General features: G+C 40.6%; 1 protein-coding gene across 5 annotated transcripts in view; it reads left to right on the top strand.

The window, feature by feature from the left end:
• Positions 1-18,635, top strand: part of POU2F1 (POU class 2 homeobox 1) — a 109,933-nt gene that overhangs the window by 49,657 nt on the left and 41,641 nt on the right. For 3 of the 5 annotated variants that reach the window (XM_070750183.1, XM_070750184.1, XM_070750185.1), the window contains exons 2-3: positions 2,618-2,686; positions 8,275-8,369. In XM_070750183.1, coding sequence (XP_070606284.1) covers positions 2,618-2,686; positions 8,275-8,369 — 164 coding nt within the window. Of the gene's footprint in view, positions 1-1,413; positions 1,580-2,617; positions 2,687-8,274; positions 8,370-18,635 lie in introns of all 5 variants that reach the window. The other 2 variants (XM_070750186.1, XM_070750187.1) reach the window with 1 other exon arrangement.

Genomic DNA, 18,635 nt, shown 5'->3' with positions numbered 1-18,635 from the left:
TGTATGCGTGTGTGTAAAACATTTTCATTTTTAGGCCAAGATGTGATTATGAGGAAACTGGTGTTTTACATGAATGAATTAGTTTTAGAGTGGACAGTACTTTACTATCGTTTTTGGTATGATTTTGCATACTGACTATTACTCTATGATCTGGCTCTGTTTTGTAATATTCAGATGATTGCAAGCATGAAGCAAGAGTAAAGTTTGCATTATTGGTGAAGCAGTAGCTGCTGACATAATCACCTGTTCAAAGAAGAAAATGATAAAACTAGGGTGATAAAACTAGGACGTAACATAATATACAGACACACATCAAACACACATTCATATATACCCAATATGGCATTTTCATACTAAGAGTGATTGCCCAACTTTGTGATTATTTATTTAAATGCATTATATCTGTTCCATGTACTTCAACTGAACCTTAATTGGAAAAATATGTCTTTAATGTTCAACATGCATTTTTCCCATGCTATATTAAAAGAGGAACAAAAGAAATCTTTTGTTCAGAAATCTGCTAATGTGTATATAACATAGTAATTTAAATTTACATTGAAAACGAGCATATTTCTCCATGAGCAGTAGAATTTCCTATTCTTGTATTTCTCCACCACCATCTTGCATACTTACCCCAATTTTGCTCCCAAATTGCCTTCTAGTGGCTGAATGGAATTTGCCAATGAAATGTTACTGTTGGAATCAGACCAAACTTTTAGTTTATAAATCTGTTTTTGAAAACTTGAAAGTATACATACAAGAGAGTTTTGTTTAAGGCTTGTATTGAAACAAACAACTTCATGGAATCCTTATTTTCGAGTTTTGAATTTGAAGTTATTTGTACAATGGCAAGAAAATATATAGACAATCTGAATATAATTCACTCAAGTTTCTTAAAGCTTCATTTTTCAAGTTAATATTCATTTTTCTCTCATCTCGTTTTTTATCTTATGAAAAATAACAGTCTGCCTAAAAGTTAATATTTATATATATAATATTTTCAAGATGTTTTTGTGCATCTGATAAAGTAAGTAAATTATTTTGTTTCACAGGTTTGGGGGATTTGATTTTGCCCTTGGCAATTTTCACTGCAATTTTAACGCAGTCTTTACTTACAAATAAATATTATATATTGTCCTAAAATGGCACTCTCTGTGATCTCCTAGTGGTTAGCTGTTTTTAGTTTTTGCCTGTAAACTTCTATGGAAATCTGAGAACATCTCCAGGTATCTGTTGTACATTACTTGAACTTGACAGTATATACTGTCTGACACAATTGGGCCTATCAATTTACTAAAACTTCATTTTAGGAGCATGTCATTCAAGCATAGTAACAATTCAAATCCAGATATTACTCCTGTCTTCTGATTTATAATTCCCAGGTTGAGTGACAATTTACCCCATTGCTTTCAGAAATGGACAGCTGTTCTTTCTACCCAAGATAATGATGGCTATGAATAGATGTGAGGAAAAAATTACAACAGAAATAAACACAAGGCTTCTTGTACCAGGGATTTCCCCTCACTATCAATTTTTACAGAAAAAATTAAGTTCATGAGGATTTAGTACATTAATAAAGGTATAAAAGACAAGTGGCTTATTGAGTGTTTTTGTTTACTTTGTTTTTCATAATGTTCTAGAAAAATTACCTGGATTGTAGTAATTAAAACCCTATATGTGCCATAAATGGAAAGATGAAGAATAGATGGTATTTTATAAGGAAAACAAATCTATTGGCTACAATATCATTATTTGATATTCCAGCAGAAATTCCAACAAAAATCAGTTTGCTTGCAGAAAAGAGTCTCTTCATAACTGGAGAGTGATAAAACAAAGTTAAATAAATATCTAAAGTATAGTAAGTGATAGTACCTGAAATATGTTCAAAATTTATCTCTTTGCTGCGTCATTTAAATGTCAGAATTATTCAGTTTTATTTTTCTGATTTTTTTTTTACTCCTAGAAATACATAGAACTCTCCTATTATCAGCACAAATTTGTAAATATTGTATTGTTATTAAATGGTATATCTGGTTTGTCTTCCACTGCACAGTGACAATATTAGGGAATTTTCAATGTTAAAGGAGTTCATTCTTAAAAATAAATGTTGGGATGTGTCATCACATTCAAATTAGCATACTTCTACAATTGCACAATGATAGCTAACATATATATGGGAACTTCTCAGAAGATGTATCTGCATCAGTACAAGGAATGTGATTGGCACTGGGAGAGTTATAGTGAAAGGAAACTTGTATAAGAATTTCAGTTAAAAAAAAAGTTTAAATAGAACTCAGTAGCAAATACCAATTAAACAAAATACTGTATCAGTGCAAGACTACTTGTTTAGCCAAAATGTTTTATTTATTGCTGAAATAATTAATTGCAATAGTGAAACACATAATTCTTATTCTAGTAGTTCTTTTTAATAAGTAAGAAGTATTTAAAATTTTGTAGTGATATGAGGGGATTTTTATGCCCTGGTTTTCTTTTAATATGCTCATGAATAGACTGATAAATACAAATGTCACGATTATATCAGTCATAAAGCTAGAGTCAGTAGGACTTTTTTCTCCTAATCACTGTCATTTTTGTTTGTTGTTTATTTCTGATGCAGACTCAAGAATGAATACTCCGTCAGAAACCAGTAAACCTGTAAAAATGGAAAGCGGGGATGGGGAAACAGGTACGGATTATATAGTACTTGAATCAGATTTCTTAACAACACCACAGAATTACATGAACACATTCACTTGCTTCCTACTTTTTTGATGTTCATTATGGTAATATGTTGAGCAAGGCACCTATGCACCAATCCTATGTAAATGTGAATTAATATAATAGATATATATTTTGTCCTGAAGTATAAAGGGCTGTCCTTTATTAATTCCTCTATTCAGATTTGTGGTTATCCAATACATACCTTTTGTTTCCCCCCTCCCCCACACATGGTAGAGAACCTGTTACACATAAAATGTAAAGTTGGAAATCTGTTGCTTTGTGTGATTGTTGGCATGTTTGTGTTTGCTCTTATGAATTAGCTATGCAGTAACAGAAATAATTTCCTATGAAGTAACAGAAGAATGCAAGAAATATTGAGAACCTAGATTTCAGTTCTGTAGATATTTTTTGAGTTTTGCCCATTACATTATTATTATTGTTGTTGTTGTTATTATTTATTAGATTTTTGTGCCGCTCCTCTCCGTAGACTAGTATTTTACACTGATAACAGGGCATTCCAAAAGTTCTGGTCTTTTAAAGCTGTTCTTTAACATGTAAAACAACTATTTTAAGTGACACTATAAAAGTAGGCTATGATATTTGCAGTTGGTGAAGAAACAGACTCAACAATAACTTTTAAGAATTTGTTTTAAATGCATATTGTTTATCTTTCAGCTGTTTTGAGCTAGTGTGTTTTTCTTTACCCTTTCAATTTCTTTGTTACATTGTATTTTGCTTTTGTCTCATATAATCATCAACACTAATTCTACTTCAAAGAAATTTTTTTCATTTGATTTTTTAAAAAAAATATTTTTAAATAATTTCCAGCCTTCATAACTATTATTAAAAATAATCTTACAACGGGTTGGAGCAAAATATGTTAATAAAGAAATTTAATATAGGAATAGTGTAGTTTATTATGGTATACTGGGAATTGATTGGTTATTCCCTGAAGAAATGCTTTCTTTTTATAAATTGCTCAGTAATTTTGTCTGCAATTAACATTTCTGCTTTATCCAGTATCATAAACATTTTAATTAAATTGTAAATTAAATGAAAAAGAGGTCACTGAATTATATTGAGGAGCAGCAGGGTTAAGAATTAGAATTAGGCTTCATAATATTCATAAGCCATATTCTCTGATCCTAATTTTAATCAAATTATATACTGAAATAGCAGAGTCTTCATAGCTTTTGAGAAGGCTAGCAAGTTAAGGGCAATCCTAACTTCAGGAGGCAAGTTGTTGCAGAAGGGACATTTACCTCAGCAGCTGCAGCTGTCCTGATTATGGCCTCCATTTGCTATTCCAACGGGAGTTTAAAGTCCAGGGAGACCCCTTTAAGTTGCAAACCTGATTTTTCAAGGGAAGTGTACCCTGACCAGAGCTAGTAATGGACCAATTCTGGAATTAGAAGGCTTCTGAACAAACAAAACTTCCATCTTGCTGGGATTAATGCTAAACCTATCACCCAGTCCCTCACAGCCTACAAACACAAGAACAAGACTTCCATAGCATCTCCTGCTTCTCCTGGGGTAAAAATGTACAGCGGGTTATTAACTACATACATATTATGTTTCCTTGAGCCAACGGTTAACATCTTCCAGTGGTTTTATGTAGACATTAAAAAGCAGGAGATGCTGAGGAGCCATTCCTCACCATCAACTTGCTGAGACTACCTACTCGGGAAGGTATAGAATCTCTGATTGATAGAATTATTTGCCATTGAGAGATAAAGCAGGACAAACAGCACCACCCTTTCACTATCTAAATGGATAATTTTTGATGACTGAAGAGTTGCCCGAGGTTTTGTGTGATAGGTTGAAGCTATACTGTAAAAGTAAGCAAGATTATTTCTGGTCATCTTTAACAGAACCAATTAGAATTGTCTTCATGCCTAAACCCTGACTGATAAAATGCTTCATCTAGCAGCTTCTCAACATTTGTTAAAAGAAAAGATTGGAGATGAGTAATACTTGTTTATAATGGCTGGGTTAGAGCATGGTCTCTTAAGAAGTGTTCTCCATCTCTTCGAAGTCTGGCAGTATCATTCTTTCCCTCAAAGAAGTATTCATTAGCATCTAATGTAGTTCCTGTCTACTATCTAGTTTCACTAAAAGTTGCTAAATCATATATTTGAAAATCCATAAAGTTAAGATATTTTGTTGAAATGATAGGTTAGGATAATAATTCTTACTCTGTCCAAAGTTCATGTTGTATTCATATATTGTATTAAATAGAGAATGTAGTACTTTTCCATTTCTTTCCAAGAACACAAATTCTTGTTAAATTATGTTCAACCTTGGGGGGAACATTTAAGTAAATTGTTTACTCCTGCCAGCAAACCAGTTATTGCATCCTTGGAAGAATCAATTTGATGGAAAGTGTTCAAGCATCATAATATATTTTAAATGAAACAAATATTAAAATCTTTTTTATTTTTCACCTTTTGCTGTTTTAGTATTTCATTTTTCCATCCTCACTTATTTCTGTGATCTGGTTCCATGTTGTATTTCTTCTGTATCGGTTGTTCCAAAGATGCTTTTTCCAAAGGCAATTGGACTTTCTTTGTTTTTCTTTGAAAAAACACCTTTGGGATGACCTGGATGACTGAAAATTTCCATATACATTCTGTATCAATTGCATGACTTCCAAAGGTTGAAAGGCTTTTGAGATTTTGAGGGTTTTTTGTGACATTTTGAGGGCTGTACTATGCAAGTAGTCAAGGCTATTGACCAGTTCTATGAAACAAAATGAGTACAAATATCTGTAAGACTTTAACTATCAATTGTTCCTCTTAAATTGGCTCAAAAATGCAAAAAAAAAGGGTCTAATTATTTAGCTTCACCCCTTGAAGGAATCTAGGGATCACACACACACACAATCTGGTAGGCTGCTTGTAGCCCCTAATTTGGTCCTACATAATTTAGAATATAAATAAAGATGTTATACTACCATCGTATTTTGAAGAACCAGCACTTCAGCTTAATTTCCGCAATAGTAGATTTTTACCCTTTCCTTTTCATCTTGTCCTCTTTCTTCTCCATAGTGCATGGAGCTAGCATCCAGGATGGGTTGATCTCATCCATTCAATTTATTTATTTGACTTCTATGCTGCCCAATCCCAAAGGACTCAGGGTGGTTTACAGGACTGTATGTTTGCAAGACTGAGTCTGTCAATCTTTATTTGAAGGCTCCGCCTTTGCCTGGAATCCCCAGTTACGACTCACTCCTCATACTGGATGGATATGGCTTGGTCATTTCCATTCCTGTTAGCTTCTCAGTCAATGTACATATCATCAGTATTGCTTTCAATTGCTCTTAATTGAACTGTGAGTGTTCCCCGGCTATTTGCCTGACATTGCTGGTATGCTGGGGGGATCGTGGCTATGAGCTTCGGCTCTAGCCCCTGCAGATGTTGCCCGTGCCTGCAGTGACATTGAGCATGACGAGGCCTGGCTGTGAAGAGGCTGATCTTGAGCTGTATCTATTTGACTGTCAGCCCAGCACAGTTGTAGGAGCCAAGCACTCGAGCTACTCAGCCGCGAAGGGTCCCAATCCCATTTACTGCCTTCCGGTTGCGTGTGTGGGTGGATTTCCCCACTTACCCAACTAACTGCATTGCCGAAAAGATAGCCTGTTGCTGGAGTCTCGTGTTCGTGTGACCTCAGTTTCCCAGGCCGGTTCAGCCAACTCTTAGTCTATCAGTGCCTGTGCATTGGAGCTTTGGATGCTCAACTATTAGCAATTCGCTGTTTTGCCAGGCCGCTCATTTTCCCTGCCTGAGGGAGCTTGTAATCGGCACTTGCTGGATTGCCAATCCGCCAAGGAACTGTGGCTAGAAGTTGTTGGCTGGTGGCTGGGCCTTTGTTAGTCTTCTCAGTGGCCATTTTGAACCCCCTCGTTGAAGCGGGAAACAAACCAGTATCCTGTCACATCGGAGTGCTATTGCCAGTGGCCTTTTTGAAACTCTTTTCAAAGCTCTGACAGCTCAGCAGCCATTTTAAACTTCCCTTCAGGCTCTAGTTTCCTCGGTGGAGTTTTCTGTTTTGATCTCCCCAAAATCTCTCACATGCTGCAACTATGGTGGATGCCTCCTTCTCCATATCAGGAAAGAGGTAGAAAAAGTCAATCCCTGCTCCCATGGCTGATCCTTAGCCCAGTATTTCTAAGGTGTCCCTGGCAAGGGAGGCTGAGCAGCAAAGTGGAGCCCTGAAATAAAGTTTGACAGACTCAGTCCTGTGAGCTGAATGGACAAGGTCAAATCATCCTGGAGGCTAGTTCCACCCTATGCAAAGGAGTGTATCAGGTAGGAACACTGCCTCTTTTCTCCTAATTCTCTTAATTTCATGGATTATTTTATTCAGGCAGCTCTTTTCTAATTTATAATGTAAATGGTAATGTTAAATCTTGTTTTATGGTTACAATATTTATTTTTATTTTAAGTATTGTAAAGTTTTTGTTTTAATATTTTAGGTGCTTTATAATTTTCCTAACACTATATTTATTCACGTGTTCTGATTACAGGTCATCCTCGACTGACTATATTTCATTCAAAGTTTACAGTGGCATTAAAAAAAAAACTATTTTTCACATTTATGACTGTTGCATCATTTCCACGATCATGTGATCAAAATTAAGCTGTTTGGCAACTGACTTGCATTTATGACGATTGTAATGTCCTGATGTCATGTGATCTTATAACAAAGGCAATGGGGAAGCCAGATTCAGCTAACAACCATGTTACTAACTTAACAATTGCAGTGATTTACTTGACAAATGTGTCAAGAAAAATATTGTAAAATGGGGCAAAACTTACTTAACAAATGCTTCCCTTAGCAGCAGAAATTTTGGGTCAATTGTGGTTGTGAGTTGAGGACCATCTATATTACATTTTCATTTTGTCATTCCTTTCATAGTTTCACAAACTCTTATGGATTCATTGTGTTTTATTTCATTTATGAAGTGCTACTTAACACTTGAAACCCCAATAGTGGATAAAATTCTTCTGCCATACAGTATGTGTATCCATCATGTACTGAGAACTTCCTCCAATTGCCTATCATTCTGGGGATGAAGAATGAATCTTTTTAATAGTGATTGCCCATTTAGTAGATGATTTGAAAAGTTTTAAACACTTATTTTTTGCTTGATTTAAGACTAAGACTTCTTTGTTTCTCTCAGTTTTTAAGATGATATCATAGTTCCTTCAGCAATTTAGCTTCTATACCTAGCAACTGTTTTTGATCCCGGTTTATATTTTGTTATGTTGATCTTTATAGATTTGTATTCCTGTCTAGTTGGATTTTTAACTTTCAGGACGGAAATTTTAGTAGCATTATTTTATTACAGGTTGTTAATAAGTGGTTTTAAAAACAGAACAGTAAGCCTTGCTAAAAACAGTAAAAATTTGCTAAATACTGTACCAAGATTTAAAATACAGGCATTTTTAGCTCTTTGTCTTTGAATTGCTACTTGGATTTTAAGGAACTAGCAATTTTTTCAGAATTGTCTTTTAAGAAGAATGTTAATTGGTTATAACTTTGCTTTTCTAGGCACACAAACCAATGGCCTAGACTTTCAGAAACAGACGGTGCCTGTTCCAGGGGCAATCTCCACAGCCCAGGCGTTCCTTGGACATCTTCATCAGGTAAGCATCCCCCCTCTTTTTTTTTATGCAGACCACTTGAAAAAGGATAGATAATTTTTATGTTCGGGATTAGTGCTGGATAAAGCTGATATTTTAATAATGTCTATAAAATCTGCCAGATTCTGGTAATATTCAGCAGCCAATATATGGAAGAAAATTTAAAATTGCAATGGAAACAGCAAATATAAAACCTCAATTGTTTCTTTATAAAAAGAATATATTATGATCATGTAATATGTCCTTCGTTACAGTGTCTCATTGCCATTGCCAGGAATCCATGCATGTCCACAAAATTACATAGTTCCTACCATATGATACAATTGCATATATTAAATAATTGCATGAATTATGAACATTCATAGGTTTTCGGATGCTAGGAGCTGTCAAAAAAACAATTACAGAGCAATGAAATAAGTTCAAATTATCTTTATACTTTACCGATTATAAAAATGCCGAAATTCAGCTAAAAGTTGCGTAAAATTTGATTCTTCAAGAATGAACTAGAGGCTGCAAATCATGAAAATCGTTACCACTGCTGGGACTATTGCTTTTTTTCAGTTTCTAGGTAAAAGCCACTATCAGTAACTGTTGACAACTTTGGAATCCATTTGATTAATTTGTCTAGAATGATGCAAATTTTGTAGCGGGATCACTTTAATAAGGAGAATCAGTTTGATGCAGTAGTTAAGACATCAGGCCAGAGATTAGAAGACCATTAGTTCAAGTACTGAGATCAAGTTTTAAGTAAAGCCAGCTGGGTGACTTGGGTCAGTCATATCCTCCCAGCTATAGGAAGGAGGCACTTGCATACCACTTCCAAAAACCTTGTCAGGAAAACTACAGGGACTAGGCAAGGCTGTTGTCAGGAAGTCAACACGGAAGGCACACATTCACACGCACAAATAAACACCATTTGATCATAATAAGTCTGAAGAATTTCATGCCTTATTGAGTTTGATTTCATTTGACTGTATTTATGTACTTGGAAGGAAACATGACTAATTCAGACGTTTGATTTCAAAATTTCTTAATCTCAGACACTAGAAGCCTAAGTGTTAAACAGGTAATTAAGGGCTAGTTAAAGAAATGCTACGGTAGCAGAAGAATTTCTAGTAGTCATCATGAACAAGGTGAAGGATGTTGACAATGAATTTTAATTATTTTAATTTAGTTATTTTCTTTAACAAATCAAGTGGTATTTGGCAAACATGGAGATAAATATGTAGAAATAGAGGAAGTACTGGCACAATGATTATATGTATATACTGTACATTAAAATATTTCAGTCAAACTATTTTTAAAAAGTGGCAGTTATTAGTAAAAATAGTTTTCCATTACAGGTTCTTACTATCGAAAACAAAAAAAAATCTGAATTAGGAATCTGCCACATAAAGAGTAGTTGAACAAAAATAGTTTCTTGACTGTTTCTATTGTCATATTCAAAGTAGGATGACAGATTTTTAAAACCCATGTTTAAATGAAATGATTATTCATTCTAGAAGTGAAGAAGTTAGTGTAGTGCAACTAAGGAAAGAAAGAAGAGTTTCACATTCTAATGCATTTAAAGATGTAACTTAAACCATAATTTTGCAATGCACTGGTGTTTCCTACACTTGTATATTGTTTGCTTATATGGAATCTTTTGGCTCCCTTACAACATCTAATAAATCAAAATTATCTTATAATATATTAGCTTTGGTGAGATAACAGAACAAATTATTGCTTGCATATCCTTTTTCTGTGTAGCACATATTCTTTATGTAATTAGTACATGGAGGTTCTTGCTCAAAAGAATCAACTTCTTTTATATACTATTTATACTTCTTGCTTATTAAGATACTGCCAAAATCACATTTGTATGTTGGAGGAAGGAATGGGTTGAAAATTCCAAGTTTTTCTCCAGTACCTGATCTTATAATATGTCAAAGAAGTTTTTAATGTTGGCACAGTTAGAGGTTAATTTGTCAGATCCATCACTCAATTCCAAAAGCAAACCCTGCCTCCAAATTCTGAGGAGCACATAATGTTTTTATTTCCTTCCAAAATAGAAAGTGAATTTTGATTTGAAAAGGACAGCAAATGTTTCCCTTCTGAATTTGTTTAACAGATTTTATTTATTTGGAAAATTTTGGAAATTTTGGAAATATTACTAGGGCGTAGAATAGATTGCCATGTCTCACATTTACTTTTTTTTAAAGTGGAGGAGAGTTGTCCTTTTTAAAAGGGTTTTTTTCACTGTTATTTGTAAGAATAAATGGCTGTCAGGTACTTTTTTCCCCATTAAAAATAATAAAGTTGTAACATCCATCCCCCTAGTGTAAGGTCTGCCCCCACCCTCCTATTCTTATGTAAGAGCTTATAGACTTGGTTCTTCCAGTTGGTCTGGGACCCAGTGAGGGAATACCACACTGGAGGTGGCCGTTGGACTAACTAGCTGACTTCACTTCTCCCCTGTGCATCCTGTTCTCCGTACTGAAGGAGCGGGTCCAGCAGTCACATGGGTTGCTCATGTCCAATCCGGTGGAACTGAGCCTAGTGTTAAAAAAGCTTGCTGGATCCGCCCCTTCCCCAGAATTCGCTCAGTTCTCGCATCCTGCGGTTGTATTGTGATAGCTCGTTCAACATTCTAACACCTTCCCTTCGATCTTTCCTTCAAAAGTAGTAAGAATTGTTTATACTTATTTGTTTACTTGCCTTAATAGCGCCAGCCGTTTGCGGCTCGGCTTTTTTCCTTTGGGAGAAGTTGCGGTTTCGTTTTCCCACGGCTTTTTTTGCCGTTTACGATCCCCGCTGCCGCTTGTGGATTCTTTTAATCCTTTGGCCTGGAGGTCCTTGTGCAAGTATTGCTTCATTGATTTATTTATAGTGCTATTGTTAAAGGGCTTAAGAAATACCTCCTGCGGAGCGAGACGCTTGTTTCTAGTCTCCTGGACTTAGTCGATCGCTTCCCCTTTAAGATTTCTATTACGGAGCGATTTTTTCGGCGCGAAGGCCTTCGCGCCCTTTTTTAACTTAGGCCTCTCGTGTTGGCCTTCTGCCAGCCGCATAGGCCTTAGTCCACCGCTCGGATCCCGGAGTGGGCTTTGAGACGCTCAGGCTTAATTCTCCACCGGCTAAGCCTCCAACCAGAGTGCCTTGGTTACTTTAGTTAAAGTTTAGGGAGGCTGGCCACGCTGTATTTGGGGACACGAACTCTGGGTTTGCCCAGATTGCCCTCAAGTCTCAGCAGCTCCGAGGCCTAGGAGCAGGATCCATTCCTCTTGGGAAGTCTTTGAAATTCTTCTCCCTAATCATCCAGTTTTTTTGGCTCAGCCTTGTCTTCTGTTAATTGTCAGACTATGGCTACCTTTCCCAAGAGAGGCACCACTCAAGGTCCCAGAGAGGCCAGGCCTACAGGCGATGAGATTACCAGTATCCCCCAGGCCTCAACCTCCTCTTCTTCAGGGGCCCGCCCCTTGACCAAAGTCACCAGGGCTGAGAAGAGAAGGGACCAAGCCCTACAAAAAATCCATGACAAATCAGCAAAGCGTTTGAAAGTACCGGCCCAAGTACTCAGTAGTCATGACCCCCCAGAGGCTCCTAATCTGCCTTCTTCTGGGGTCACTGTGTTATCTCTGGATGAGCCAAACCTAGACAGACCCCAACCTAACCTATGGGGATTAGGTCCAGAGGAACCAGATATTATTGAAGATTCCCCCCAGCCAGGATCCTCCCAGGCTTTCAGGGATTCTTCTGCCATTCCTGCTGATATTTCTAGTTTACCTCCTGAATTCCAATCTATTTTTTCTGTGTTATCCAAGGCCATTGATGCTAAACTCTCTACCATCAATGCGCCCTCCTTACCTCCTCCACCTCCTCGTCCCTCCCGCCCCTTGGGTTCTTCCCCAACGGTTAGAGCTCCTATTCAGGATGAATCAGATTCCTCTCAGGACGAATATGAGGATATGGAAGAGGATGAGGATCCCTTTCAAGGTCTCTCAGATGATGAGGAATCCCAAATAAAGGTTCCTTCTCCAATTACTATTTTTCCCTCTCAATTGTTCAAATCTCTCCTCCTCAAAGCTAGAATTTCTACAGGATTGGCGGCCCAGGAGAAACAGGCCTCCACATCCACTGAACCCCCGGAGGAGAATTTACCTTACTTCACAGAGGAACAGGAGGATAACGAGGTAATTCCTATGCCTAAATTGTTTAAAGATGCCTTACTTAAGCAGTGGGATTTCCCAGCCTCTGGGCTCAATCCCACAACCAAGGACAAAAAGTTGTACAAACTCTCCTCTTCCTATGAGGAGCTCCTATCCTTTCCCAAACCGGATGAACCTGTCAAGATCCTTCACTCGGCGGCTGCTGTGCCAGGCGAAGCAGAGGAGGTCCTCCGCCCAGAGGACAAGCGGATTGAACAGATGCTCAAAAGAGGATTCACCGCAGATTCCTGGGCCATTAAGAGTTCCGCAGCGGCTTCCTTTTTCTCCAGAGCCATGCTTCTGTGGCTTCGCCAACTTCAACAGCATATTCCTCCCGATGACTTGAGAGGTCAACAGGACTTCAACAAGGTATTTGCAGCTGCTCAGTACGTGGCTGATGCCACTTTACAATCTACTAGATTTGCTGCCGTCTATTGCAGCTTCTACAACGGCAAGAAGACTCCTATGGCTTCGCCCTTGGCAAGCAGGAGTACGTCAGAAGTGGCAGTTATCTCTGGGACCCTTGAAGCGCGACCTTCTTTTCGGGGATCTTCTGGATCCACTCCTCACGGAAACCACGGACAAGAAGAAAGTATTGGGTCCAACCACCAAAAAGGCCACCAAAACGCAGTCCTTTCGTCGCCCAGGGCGTCAACAAGATCAAGCGGCTTCCTATCAGAGAACCCCAGGTCAGTATTCCCCCCGCTTTCGTTCCCAAGGTAGGAACTCCAGGGGCAGAGGTTTTCGCTTCCAAAGGGGAGCGTCCTCTAACAGGGCTTCGAAAAAACCTAGATGGTAGTTCTTCCTCGATTCCCATAGGTGGCCGCCTAGCCTATTTCGCCTCTAATTGGCGTCTCACCTCCAAGGACCCCTGGGTCATTGACACTGTTCAAAAAGGCCTTCTTTTAGAATTTACTTCCCCCCCCCTAAACGTTTTATTTCCTGCCCTTCTCCCAGGTCCTCCTCAGATTGTAACCGTATGGAGGAGGCCATTTCCCACTTATTGTCCATCAGAGCCATTCAACCGGTTCCCCCCGGTCAGAAGGGCCGAGGCTTTTATTCCATCCTATTTATGGTTCCAAAATCCTCCGGAGGTTGGAGAGCTATTTTGGATTTAAAGAAGCTGAACCTATTCATCAAATATAGGAAGTTTAAGATGCACTCCTTATCTTCCATTTTGGCCGCCATCCACCCGGGAGATTTCATGGTTTCTTTAGACCTCACTGAGGCCTACCTCCATATTCCTATAGCCAAATGCCACAGAAAATTTTTACGTTTCTCTTTCCAGGGCAGGCATTTCCAGTATAGGGCGATGCCATTTGGCCTTTCCTCGGCCCCTAGGGTCTTTACAAAGCTCTTGGGGTCTCTGGCGGCCTATATCCGGGCGTCAACCATCCACATTTTATGTTACCTTGATGATATTTTGGTTCATGGGAACTCCCTAGAGAAAGTGAAAGTAGACCTTTCTGTCACCATGTCGGTTCTACAGGACCATGGTTTTTCCATCAACTTTGACAAAAGTCACCTCCAACCTTCCACATCCATTTTACACCTGGGATCCATTATTAATTCAGAATCTTCCCAGGTCTTTCTCTCTCCTGAGAGAAAAATCAGTATAGGGGAGTTAATTTCACGCATTTTATCTCAACCTTCAGTTTCCATAGTAACCCTGTCTTCCCTTTTGGGGAAGATGGTGTCATGCATAGGCATCATTCCTTGGGCTCGCCTTCATGCTAGGGAACTACAGTGGCTCCTATTACCCTTTCAGAGATCGGGGCACAGCAACTCAAGTCGTCGCATTGTCATCCCACCAATTGTTCGCAGATCCTTCAAGTGGTGGAAGTCTCCGGCCATGGACAAAGGATCCCCTTTCAGGTGCCCGGATCAATTTGTCATCACCACAGACGCCAGTCTATCGGGATGGGGCGCCCACGCCCAGGGGATGATAGCCCAGGGCACGTGGTCCCCGGAGGAAGCTTCCAAGCCAATCAATTGGCTAGAGTTAAGAGCCGTATCCCTGGCTCTGAAGCAATTCTCTCCTCGCATCCCCAACCGGCACGTTCTCATTCTCACCGACAACATTGCCACAAAAAGCCATATCTGCAGACAGGGGGGCACGAGATCCAAGGCCCTTATGAGGGAGGCCCTCAAGTTAGGCCTTTGGGCGGAAAAACATCTTCGGTCGCTCCTAGCCGACCACATCTCGGGGAGCCTCAACGTCCAGGCGGATTGGCTATCTCGAGCAACGATAGACCCAGGAGAGTGGAATCTCCATCAAGACCTGTTCCATCAAATCAGCCTCAGATTCGGCCTACCAGTCCTGGATCTCTTCGCGACCAATGCGAACGCCCAACTCCCTCGCTTTTTTTCCAGATTTCCATCCCCGGGAGCAGAAGCAATCAATGCCCTCCGGAGCCCATGGCCTCCAGGCCTACTATACGCATTCCCTCCAATTCCAATTCTCCCGGACGTGATTCACAAGGTCCTCACCGAGAGGGCCCGAGTAATCCTAATCGCCCCTCATTGGCCCCGCCGGCCCTGGTTCGCGGATCTCCAACAGTTGTCCGTCCAGGACCCTTGGCGACTCCCCGTTTCGGGGGATATGCTACGGCAGGGGGCCTCATTCCATCCAGACCCGGAGTGGTTCCACCTCACCGCCTGGCTGTTATCAGGAGAGACTTAGAACTGCGTGGCCACGACCCCGATACAGTGGAGGTCATTTTAAAGGCCAGAAGGGGTTCGACCAATCGAATCTACGACCATACATGGTCCAAGTTTCACCAGTGGTGTCTACAGGAGGGCCTCTCTCCCCTGTGCATCCCCATACACAGGATCATTTCCTTCCTTATGCAAGGTTTCCATCAAGGCCTTTCCACCAGCACCCTCCGGCGTCATCTGGCGGCCATTTCCTCTGTCCTAGCGGGGCCCCGCAGACAGCCTCTCCGTTCCTTTCCAGAAGTTCAGGAATTCCTCAAGGGTATAGCCAACCTCAGACCTTCCAAGGTCCACAGGTATCCATCCTGGGATTTGCCACGGGTTCTCCATTCCCTCACGCAGGCACCCTACGAACCCCTAAAATCGGCGTCCCTCAGGTACCTATCCTTTAAAGTAGCATTCCTGGTGGCAATTACCTCTGCCCGACGCATTTCGGAGCTGGCTGCCCTCTCAATCAGGCAGGACCTCTGCCAATTTCATCAGGACAAGGTAGTCTTACGACTGGACCCCACCTTCTTACCCAAGGTCAGTTCCATGTTCCACAGAACCCAGGATATTGTCTTACCTTCCTTCTGCCTCCAACGGGACCATCCCTTGGCAATTAGATGGCACACCCTGGATCTCATTAGAGCGCTGAGGATCTATATCCAACGCACAGGACCCTTTCGGAGGTCAGAAGCACTTTTTATAGCCTATCACCCCAGAGTCATGGGTGCCAAAGTGTCTTCAACAGTGATAGGCCGTTGGATCAGGGGGACTATATCTAAGGCCTACGAGTCGGCCTCCCTTTCAGTTCCAAGGAACATCACAGCGCATTCTACCAGGAGCGCAGCCACCTCGGCTGCTTGGGCGACTCAAGCCCCGTTGGAGGAGGTCTGCAAAGCAGCCTCTTGGGCCTCGCCAAATTCCTTCATCAGGCACTACAAGATTGACTCTTACGCCTCAGCGGACGCTGCCTTCGGCAGAAGGGTACTCCAATCCGTTATCTCTCACGATAGCAATCTAATCCCACCCTAGGGACCATCTATTGGGTATGTCCCATGTGACTGCTGGACCCGCTCCTTCAGTACGGAGAATAGGCGTTGATTGCTTACCTGAACGCCTCTTCTCGTACGGTGAGCGGGTACAGCAGTCACTTCCCGCCCTTGTATGTGTCTTCTTTACCTTCCTATAACCTTTCTTCCTCTATCAATGAGAGTTGAACACTATAGAGCTTCACATCTGAGCCTAGTCTACGGATTCGCGAATTCTGGGGAAGGGGCGGATCCAGCAAGCTTTTTTAACACTAGGCTCAGTTCCACCGGATTGGACATGAGCAACCCATGTGACTGCTGTACCCGCTCACCGTACGAGAAGAGGCGTTCAGGTAAGCAATCAACGCCTATTCTCTCCTTGTGCATCTTTTAATTCATATTGCAGTACTTTATTTTTATTGTTACATTGTTTTACTATAACTATATTTAATTTTTTTCCAATTTTTCATTCTAATGTTGTAACCCAGCCAGAAGAGCCCCACAGCAAGATGGGTGACAAATATTACTGAATTTTTTGGAGTATAAGAGACATTCCACCCCAAAAAAGTGGGTTGAAATGTCTGTGGACTTTATACAGAGAATATTGGGCCAGGGGAGGGGGGTTGGTGTGGCGCCAATCAGATGTTCTAGAATGGGCGGTGGTGAATGGGCTATGACAGTGATGACGAACCTTTTTTTCCTCTGGTGCTGAAAGAGTGTATGCGCATGCTATCATTCATGCATGAGTGCCTGCATCCATAATTCCTGGGGAAGGCAAAAACAGCTTCTCCTCCCCACTCGGAGGACTTCTGGAGGTCAAAAATGGCCTGTTCCCCAGCTTCTGGTGGACCCAGTAGGCTCGTGTTTCGCCCTCTCCAGGCCCCAAGGGCTTCCTTGGAGCCAGGGAAGGGTAAAAACGCCCTCCCTCATCCAGCTGGAGGCGCTCTGGAAGCCAAAAACGCCCTCCCAGAGCCTCTGTGTGAGGCAAAAATCAGCTGGTGGCACACACAGTCAGATTTGAGCTGAGCTAGGGCAATGGCTCGCATGCCATCAGATATGGCTCCACATGCCACCTAGGTGTCCATGCCATAGGTTCGCCATCACTGGGTTATGACAAATGAGCCACATGGATGCTAGGAAGCATAGGCAGAATTTTTTTTTCTTGTTGTCCTTCCAAAAAAGCTAGGTGCTTCTTAGGTATCTATCTATTTACCTACCTACTTTTCTACCTACCAGCTGCCAGTAGGTTTCAGTATATTTCTGCACCTTGTTTCAGAAGATCAATTTATCTCACACTTCTACTTGTTTGTCTGACAGATGTTAGAATTTTCTGACAAATTAGGTTGTAATTCTGCTTCTATGGAATATATGTTACATATGGATTTCCAAACTGTTTTACTACAATATATTGTAGATGAAAGGGCTTAGGAAATCAGTTACCTGTAGTAGAAAATACAACTATAGACCTAGTTTGTTTCATAGCACATTATTATTTTTTCTTAAAAGGAGAGAGGGAGAGAGAAACTTAATTCACAGGTTGAGTAACAGCGTGTTCTTCAATGGCAGAACACAGAAGCATTCCTGTACTTGATAAACCTTTTCAGATATAGACAAGAAAACAAACCTAAAAAAATATGATTTTGGGAGTTGATTATATTGTAGTAGTTATGTGTACAAAACTTTGTATACTTGTCACAGAACACAGAACTTTGTATACTTGTCACAGAACATTCCGTGGCCTGCATTGGCTGCCGATCAGTTTCCGGTCACAATTCAAAGTGTTGGTTATGACCTTTAAAGCCCTGCATGGCATTGGACCAGAGTACCTCTGGAACCGCCTGCTACCGCACAAATCCCAGCGACCGATAAGGTCTCACAGAGTTGGCCTTCTCCTGGTCCCGTCGACCAAACAATGTCATTTGGCAGGCTCCAGGGGAAGAGCCTTCTCTGTGGCAGCCTCGGCCCTCTGGAATCAACTCCCCACGGATTTTAGAACTACCCCCACACTCCTTGTCTTTCCTAAATTACTCAAGACCCATCTATACTGCCAGGCATGGGGGAGTTGAGACACCTTTTCCCCAGGCTTTTTTATATTTATGTTTGGGTATGCTTATGTTGTTTGCTTTTTTAAATATGATAGGGTTTTATGTGCTTCTTAATATTAGATTTGTTTTCGCTGGAATATTGTTTTTATTGTTGTGAGCCACCCCGAGTCTTCAGAGAGGGGCGGCATACAAATTTAATAAATTGAATTGAACATCCTGATATTTCCTAGTGTGTTCCTTGTTGCCCAAGGATGAGCTCATCCAATCACTGGGATGATTGGAGGCCAATATACTTAAAACACTGTCTCT

This window comes from Erythrolamprus reginae, chromosome 4, assembly GCF_031021105.1.
Source record: "Erythrolamprus reginae isolate rEryReg1 chromosome 4, rEryReg1.hap1, whole genome shotgun sequence".
NCBI lineage: Eukaryota > Metazoa > Chordata > Lepidosauria > Squamata > Dipsadidae > Erythrolamprus > Erythrolamprus reginae.
This window is presented reverse-complemented; position numbering and strand designations above follow the sequence as displayed.